This window comes from Phasianus colchicus, chromosome 2 (assembly GCF_987193195.1).
Source record: "Phasianus colchicus chromosome 2, bPhaCol1.hap1.1, whole genome shotgun sequence".
NCBI lineage: Eukaryota > Metazoa > Chordata > Aves > Galliformes > Phasianidae > Phasianus > Phasianus colchicus.
In genome coordinates this window covers 17,423,858-17,433,361 of record NC_143437.1, presented here as the reverse complement: position 1 = coordinate 17,433,361, position 9,504 = coordinate 17,423,858, and the positions used below count along the sequence as shown (strand labels likewise).

The 9,504-nt window shown below is 37.8% G+C and overlaps 1 protein-coding gene across 2 annotated transcripts in view; it reads right to left on the bottom strand.

Moving 5' to 3' along the window:
* Positions 1 to 1,427: 1,427 nt before the first annotated feature.
* The window catches only part of WDR26 (WD repeat domain 26), a 32,293-nt gene continuing 24,216 nt past the window's right edge, over positions 1,428 to 9,504 (bottom strand). For both annotated transcript variants that reach the window (XM_031596412.2, XM_031596421.2), the window contains 2 exons: positions 7,623 to 7,808; positions 1,428 to 6,151 (listed from right to left, as the gene is read on the bottom strand). In XM_031596412.2, the coding sequence (XP_031452272.1) occupies positions 6,126 to 6,151; positions 7,623 to 7,808 (212 nt within the window). In that variant the 3' untranslated portion in view covers positions 1,428 to 6,125. The remainder of the gene's footprint in view (positions 6,152 to 7,622; positions 7,809 to 9,504) is intronic.

Sequence of the window (9,504 nt, the reverse complement as noted above, 5' to 3'; positions counted from 1 at the left end):
AATCACAATTCATTTTACATCTTACTTATGTCACAGTTTTTGGAAATCACGTACCTGTTTCTCTTTTACTCTTCTCACCAGCCAGAGGCAGATGTAGGACGTAGGCAGATGTAGGTGCAACAGTGTGTGTGTGTGGGGGTAGTAGGGGGAACGGTTAAAGAAACTAAATTTCCTTCATCTGCCCTAGGGATAATTTATGGCTGAATTGGGTCTGCAATCTAGCAACTCTTGTATAAACACTCGTACCCCAGGCAAGCAGCAAAAACAAGTGCCTGGAAAGGGATAAGACATGCCCATTCTGTTTGCAGCTGCATTTAAGGCATGGTTATATATACACAGCTTAACATCTAAGCAAGGGAGTAAATATTAATTAAAAAGTACTACTATGAGATGGCATAAAGACCTTTTTTCTAATCCAAATAGAAGCTGAAAGGATTAAAAAAACTGAACGCAATTTGCCAAAGCATTCGAAGTTGGAAAACTTACAGGTAGAAGGCAAATTTAGGTACAGTTTTTACTTATCAGAACGCTAGCTACAGCTGAACAACTCTGTGGTACCAGTGCATACAAAATACAATTGCACCTCAACTTTATCCTGCAAAGTAGGAGGAGAAACAAGAATACAGAGGTAGGTGGAAGGAAAAAAAAGCAACAGGTAAGGAGTGGGTTAAAGAGCCACAAAAGCTGCTCAAGTCAACTTCAGATAAGATGTCCCTGATGTGCAGCTGGTAAGAGAAGCCTAAGCAAGAAACAGAAGTACTTTTAAGAGCACCTTCTTAATGTGGGAAAGAACTGTAGGTATAGATGGGTTATGGTCAGCAACCTGCTTACGATACCTGAGTGAGCTCCAGCATTAAGAAGGCTCTCATCCAGCCTCAAAGAGCAGGTGTTCAGTAACATAAATAAGCACAGAATGGGATGCAGGTGAGCAGTATGTTGAACTGCTTCAATGTACAGTTGAAAAGCAGGGGGAGATCAGAGCCAAATATCAAAAACTGGAGAGCTGCACAGCAGTAAGAGAATTCTTCTTCAGCTGAGCTGTCACAAGTGATTTCTCCTGTCAAGAAATAAAATGCTACAAACGTGGAAGAACTTTACAATTAATGATCAAGAAATGAACATCCCAGTGATAATCACATAAGTGAAATTTAGGAAACTAAGAACTATTCGTTCCAGTTATTTATTCTGTTTATTGAATTGAAAGAAAGGGAATACAAACATTTCTGTTAAGTGCTGTGCACCAACATGGAAAAAGTGTATTGTTTTTTTTTTAAAAATCCTAATAAAAACAAATCAGAAGTTAATGTAGTTCCAATTGAACAATTTGTAAAGATATGTTTAAAATACTACACATTTATAAAATAAAAAAGTTAAAACGGTGTTCTGTAAATAATTAGTAAAATGAGTGAAAATAAATACGAGACCCAAAGTTCTTATGTTTTTAATGTAATATAGCAAAGAAATTTTAACTACTTAATATAATCCGAGGAGAGTAACAAAAATCCAGAAAGTTTAAGAACGCAATCCTTTGAAACATTTAATATCAGTCCATAGCAAATAGTCATTACATACCAAAAGCTCTAAGTGTTAACTAGTTCCACCACAACTCCATATAAATCTTGACAACTTAGAAATCTTGAGATCAACAATAAAGTTCTTTTCTTGATCTCTACAGCTTGGTTTGTAAGTACATACATGCTTTGAGGATCCATTTTGTCCCATATGTTTTCAAGGAGCCAATAACTTTTTCCATCTGTGCCTAAAAATGTTAAGATTCAAATCTAGCACATAGACCCTAACAATGAAAGATGTTTAAGAAAAAGATGGGGCACGATGAATTTCCAATTTATAAAAATATACTGATATTAACCAAAACCTTCAGGTCGGAGGACACTTCACATACGCACGACTCAAAGTATGCAATAAAACATGACAAGTACCTAGAACATTTGGTTCTATGTCTGTTTGTGGAACACACGCACACACACATTCATACCAGATGGGAGGAACACTCTCACGGACTTCTTGTTGAACCCAGATAACCTGGATCGACAAACAAAAAAACTTGTCTACAGTTCATTTCAACAACTAGAGGCAGCTACCGCAGCAGCAGTTCAACACTGCACACTTCAATTAAATCCACCCTGTTTAAAAAAGTGTCAGAGTTAAGGAGTTCTTTCAAAATATCTTTAAAAGTAGCAGTTTTTGAAATTAAGTATGGCAGCTGAAAATGGTCTTCAGCCAACGTGGAAAAGACAGGAGGAGGTAAAAAGGGTAGCTATTTATGGGAAGGATGTTCCTCAATTGTCCCAAAGAAAACAACAAAAAGAAAACCGTTTAGTAAATACAGGTGTGTTTTGTAGCTAAAAAAATATGGACAAACTATTGAAAGTGCATTTCTCCTCCTCCCCCTTGAGTTACAGTAGTTTGTCAGTAAATCCAGCTTTTTATCTTCATTCCTCTTTCTCTACCTCCCCATGTGGGTCTACATTTCCCCTTCAAACTACAGCTAATTTTACGAGTCCTTGTTTCCTTCTAAGGAAGCCTTCATAACTGGTTCTGGATGGGAGCGCTGCTTATCAGTGTAAGGAGATACAACTAGACACATACTCCCAAGCATAAGTTTTATTCAACATTACCTGTTTGAAGCCAAGATGAGAAGAAACTGGCAACATCAGGAGAGCTTTCTAGCTTGCACCTTTGCTCTAATCATAAAAATGAAGTCAGCTTTAAAGTTGGAGAACTTGAGAAAATACGGAGAATTTGAAACGAAGGTGTCATGTCCCCATACTACCCCACCCACCCAAACAAGGACAAATCTAGCATCACTGCTTGTTTTCCCTTTTGTGCTCCATTGTGCCTTGAAAATTACTTACCTGAACAGCTAATGAGCATTCAGATAACAAAATGCTTCAGCTTTCTTTTTTTAAAAGATCTGCCTTGACAATTACCCGCAGCTACTGCAAAAGTTTTAAGCTAAGAGCTTACCAAAGAAAATTAGGAAAGAGTAGTACACTCTTACAGTATTTTCCTCTCTAAAACTTTTCACCAGAAACACAGTGTTTATCACGGGTGTGTGGTTGTTCCAGCCTGATTCCAGCCTACAAACATTTTTAAGCACATGGAAATCAATGTGTTGCAAATGAGCAAGCTTGTTCCCCCCCCCTCCCACCACCCATAGTCTCATTTTATCATCTGTGCACAAAAAGTATTGGTACTTTTCAGTTGACACATTGTGAATACGTGACATGTTAGAAACAGCCTGGGTTACACTGGTAACAGCCACGTTAGATTGGTTCTCACTACCACTGGATCTGTAGCATAACTTCACTATGGGACCAAGTACTGTGATAAAACAAAGATTACTCTATCCTTTCCCTCATCTCTGCACACCACATGGCATAAGCAGACATCTATGCAATACAGTGGGATTGACATTGAAAAGAATGCCATCTATACGATAAAGGAGCATAGTTGCATAGTTGAACCACAAAACTGAATTAAAGCAGAGATATCAGAACACGTTTCTAACTAACTTGCTTCTAAATACCTGAAGTGTTCTTTAGAGGTACATACCTATTCCAGAAGAGGTCAGATTTTGGAAGAAGCACTAGGTTCCAATTTTTATTTACAATGCATTGCAGCAGAAAGTAGAAATCAGCTCATACGTACCCACACATAGCTTGTACCAGGTAAGGAGTCTCACTTTGGTTTAGGTACTGCTAACCACATGAAAAATGCCTTTTGAAATGCATGTGAGACTTTCAGTCTAAACTCAAGACTTTGATCCTTCAACACCTGCCTGAGCTCCCACTGAAGTCCAATGAGTATGAGGTAAGCAAGTAGTGCCAGACTGTTGTATGAGACATGCAAACCAGAACTGCTTTCCCTCCCCTTTACTCTCCTTAAGTAACACTTCATTTAAAAATCAGAGCTTCAGAGTATGACAAAACAGGGGTAACCTCTAAAGATTCACATGCTAGCATTGCTTCTGAATTATATCATGTTTTGTAGATATAAAACACTGTTTTTGGTGTGTTTTTGTTTGTTTGTTTGTTTTTAAACTAGAAGTTAGGTTTACTAAAAACTGACCTTAGGAAAATTTTCTGTTTCCCTGCAATACCAGTGCCACAGGAGAAAGACTGACTAATCTTATGCTGTCCAACTAGCAACAGAAACAGCTCCTCTAAAATGAGAGAATGGGAGAGGAACTGATATGTAGTCTTCAGTTTACATACATACTTCCCAGAATTTATGGGAATGGTGATTACTATCCCAGCAATTCACCTTAAGACAAATGAACTAAAGATAAGAATGTTAAGTTCCTACTTCATTTTGGAGGTACTGAACGTATGTCAGATTCAGAGCTGGTTTCAATGAGATGATCAGAATCTTAAGTCATCTGGCAGATTACACACAGGGCAAGGAAAAAAACAACGAACAAGCCAACCCACCCAATTACTGGAATCTTAAAAAGAAAAATCTGACCTGCTGAACTGCACTTCATTTTTCTTGGGAAGAAAAAAAAAAAAAAGGACTATTTATGTTAAGCACCACATTCCCATTCATCAAAGTGGCTACATGCTCTTCCCAGGAACTCAGGCAAACCTTCCCTCACCCTTCTTCCATACATGACTAATGTCACTAGATTATTGTGGATCTTCTAAGTTCACACTTCCATTCACATTGTCCTTGGTGGCATGCCCTCTCCTGCTCCCTCATTACTTCAGAGCACTAACAACACTACCTTTCTACCCAAGGTGGGAAAGGAAATCCAGTGCCATCCCACAAGGAATTTGTGTGTAGTGCAGAAGCACAGAGATGCCAGGCCATCTGTTTATTTAAAAAAAAAAAAAGCTTCAATTATAAATGTCTCTTTTTGCTAAACATGGCATATTAGTGGAACTGTTCCAAAAAGCGTTAACGTGTTCACAGCACCAGCTTGCAACAAGGTCCAGGAGAGACTTTTAAGCCTGCAAACTTAGAATTATATTCTCAAAGTCTAAACATCTTTGTTTACCAAATAATAAAGAAAGTTTTCCATTGCAAAACAAGTTATCTATGATTTGAATGTTAATTACTTCCACAAAATGTTGACTTTGCAAATAAAGGATTCAGCACATTCTTCTGTTGAGGTTTACCTTTTATCAGTATCGTTGCATATATTTATAAACTAAAAAAAAGACCTTGTCTTGTTTAAGCTCTTAATCTCCTGGTGTACTCTGAACACTTCTTTGTTTCCCTAAATAATACAATTTATCTTTTCATATGGATAGTGAGTTTCTCCTTCTGAAACAAGCTTCGCTGCCTATGTAAAGCTCCTTGCAGCCACTGCTTTTGATTGGGTGTCAAGACACTCTGGAAGAGCATCAGTGATACCACATTCCACATTTCTTCTTGCATTGGTTTAATTCCAAATGTATACAAATGAAGTCATTTTAATCCTATAAATAATTTATTTTTAAAAAATTGTGCTGTTAACCCCTTTGCAGGGCAACGAGCTATGTGAAAAGTACAAAACTTTTTGTCAAATGTGATACTGAGAGTGCTTTTGACATAGTTCATTGGTTTATCTCAATTTATATATACTGCGCAACGGGCAAGGCTAGAATCCATGAACCAAGCTGCAAAGATCTCAAGCTAAGTAAGGCGGAGAGATTTGAGAAACAAGAGAAGGAAATACTTTCCTATCCAATGTATACTCTTCAGACTAAAGCACTCTTTCTATCAAGCCTTCTAAACTCTTAAATAAAGTGTTCCAAACAAGCATTTAAACTTCATTACACAGAAGAGCAACAAGAACAGTAGCCTGCCAGACAAAAAGGCAGGAGGGAAAAATATATACTGAGTTCAATGGTTAGCCTGAATGTAGCACAGTTCTTCACAACCGATGGGGGGTAATTTCAACACGGTGTCCAACAACGTTCTAACGACGTGCTTCATCTTGACTGGTTACTATGAAGCAAGGTGGTAAATGTTTGGCCCCAACCGGGCTTCAGAAATGGTTCTTTTTCATGACGAGCATGTCTGTCCAGCTATCAATCATGTTTGTTTGCACCAAATCCCAAGCCATTTAAAATACGACTAATTAAGTTAAACTGAAGTCGTCTGCTCCAAATTCGCCATCAACTATCCATGCTACTGCATTCCTCTGAGCAAAAACAAAAACACAAGAGAAAAAAATCAAACCTTGAAAACCTTATCAACAGTTAGCATTTCTATAATTACATTACATAAATACACTGTGTTAAGTTTACTAAGCATGCATAGTAATACTGGAACTTACAATGCAACTAAATCCCACAGTAAAAATTAGCAGTTTTAGATATCATTACTCATAACATCTAAACTTAGCATGTTAGCTGTTGGTACATGAAAATCGCCTCTTGCAAGAGACCATAGAATAGAATCACTAACGTTGGAAAAGACCTTTAAGATCATCCAGACCAACCATCCAGCTATCATCGATGTTTCCCACTAGCCCACGTCCCTCAGTACAACATCTAAACGTTTCTTGAACACCTCCAGGGATGGTGACTCTACCACCTCCTTGGGCAGCCTGTTCAATGAAGTACATAAATTTGCATTTGAGTTCCAGGGGACTGTGCTAATCACAAAGCTGTCTGTCACCCACTTAAAGTTCCCAAATTGCCAGAGATATGTTCTGTGCACCTACATTTCTTGTAGTGCTATGAGAAATCCAGTTTTTACATTTCTGTTTTTAATAGACTTTAATAAATCATTTTGTGGAGAAACTAAGAAAGTAAGTAGGTGGGTAACTGGGAGAAAACAAGAATCCAAATACAAATAAAGTAAAGCTGGAGCATAGGCTCCAAGTCCCCGTGTGTTATGTTCAAGATGTTACAAATGAGACTGGCAATGCTGGTCCACCTAGTCCAGTACTAGAAATAGTCAGAAAGCATAGAACAGGGAAAGGAGATGATCCTTAGTCCTAATGTCCTTCCAACTTCCAGCCATTTTCACCTGAGGGACATTCTGAATTAGAAGTGTTTACTTATCTGCTCACACTTAATGGATTTCTCTTTGATTACTTTTTTGGTTCCCCTTGAAGTAACATCCACACTCAGTACCCACTACAAGACAACTTAAAAGACAGAAGTCTACAAGCTGCACAACAATCTCCTAGTTTTCATCTTGCCAATAATTCTGAGGAGTAGGTAAGAAGGGCTGGGAGAACATGCTTCTGACAGTGAAAAAAGTTATACTTATTTAACATGTGGCTCTCTCCAAGACACAGATAATGTCTGATGATCAGGAATGAATCAATCATGTACAGCTTGTAGGGTGCAAAAAATGTCACTCTCCAGATTAGGAGAATACTTGTGTAAACACCATAACAGCATGATATTTGCTCAGAATGCATTATTTAAATGTTAATGACATTGCATGCACTTCAAGCACTAGGGGCAATGCTTAAGAAGTCCATATAAGTTAGTTAATGTAAGAGTGAGGTCTCAGTGACGCCGCAGTTCTCTATACAGTCACGTGAGAAATGTGAGTAGCATTTTGGAAATGTTTCTTCACAGCACAGAAAACCCACTGGGACAGTTCATAGCAATTACAAAACAGGCACACACACACACACACACACACACACTCACCTTCAATATCCTGGTTGTCTACAAAAGGTGCTGGTCCCCATATTCTAACAGTGCCATCATCAGAGGCGCTGGCCATCATGGATGGAATCTGCGGGTTCCAGCTCACACAGTTAACAGTACGTGTGTGCCCTGTCAGCTCCGCAATTGGCAGCTCGCTACGCTTGTGCCAAATATATACTTTGTGATCTAAAGAAAACGTGCATTAAAGAAAAACATGAGAAACATTGCTCTACACAGATCAATTTGTTATGTCAAGTATTTCCACGCAAGCTCTCAGCAATTACAAAGATATGAGCATTCTTATAAAACCTGCATCTGTTGAATGGGCAACAGCACTAAATTTTTTTCTTCTGAAAGCGATCAAAAGAGTATGGGCAAAGATCTTCCACTGAGGGGCATGCTGCTTTCTTTTAAGTCTCCCAGGAAAAACGTGACTACAATGCAAATAAGCCAATACATAGATAAAAAACAAGCTGAGCTACTTACTCTTAAGAATACGTAGTTGTAATCTTATTCAAAGGGAACACTTACATTACTACTTTTTTTTTTTTTTTTTAAACAATCATATTTTCAGATTAGTACATGATTATAAATCACAAATACTAGAATATTTACAACCACCACATATTACTATACACTAGATAAGATCACAGCATTGCAGTTAATGGAATAAATTTTGCTACTAGAGACCTAGCAATATTCCACTTAATGTCTCAAATTACAAGCTATTTCTGCTTTTCACAACAATTCATTCCTGAGTTGTATTCAAGTACAAGTAGATGCAATAAGTAATCCCACAGATCCTATTTTGTGAAAAGAAGCTTTTAATTCTTTGTTGCAACATAGAACAAGAAATGAAAACGTGAAATGGTCAAACACTCCACTGCAATTTTTTTAATGTTTTGTTTTATAACCAACCATACTTAGGACTAAGCAATTTTTTTCCTCTAGCAGTAGATTAGCAGCCTTTAACAAATGTGTGGGTTGATCTTGCTAGGTAAGCCTTTGGAATATTCCAAACAGGGCTATTTAATCTGAACAAGCGTGCATTATTGGCATTACAAAATCATTAAGTACTAACACATTGACTTGAGGTATTTTAATCTGTTTGAAAGGTTTTAATGCATAAGTCATTCTGAAGACTTAGCAAACAAAACATTCCTTCTCTACTCCTCTTCCCAATCCCCTACAAAACAAACTTGCTTTCTGACCTACCTGCTAGAACAGCATCACGGAATCATGTGATAACTCAATTGTCTTCTGCTGAACCAGCTCATTTGAGTACAACACCTTTACACACACTTGCATTAATACAAATGTTCTGGTTGATTTCAGGAGACTACACATTCACGCTATTCATCAAATAACGCAATTTACTCTCTGCTTAAATACTGGACACACAAGCCTCTGCTGTCTGGAAGAATGAAAGCCTAAACACAAACCAGTATTTTGGTGCTTGCCAGAATGCCTATATTTTGTTTTAGAAAAAACACGTTAGCTGGAGTAAGGCAGCAGTCAATTTCCCTCTCAGAAAGAGACCTTCGTTTTCTTCCTACTGATTAAGGAAAAAAGTCTACCTAGCTGACAGGGCAACCTCCTAAGCATAAGAGGTTATGACAATGTAATCCATTATGTTTTTGTTTCATTGTTTTGGTTTGTTTGTTTAAATAGAGAGTTTTTGTCAATAGCCACATTTGCAACAGTTACAAATTGTGCAGAGGCAGCAGCCTCAGGTAGACCAAACCTAAATAAGGTGCCATAAGCTTCTACCAGTGCTGAGTAGTTTACAGACAATGAAAACAGGGAACTTGTTGATCTATAAAGAGGTTCACACTGGATTGGAGATGCTGACCTTCAGTCAGTATCATTCTTTGACAAGGCT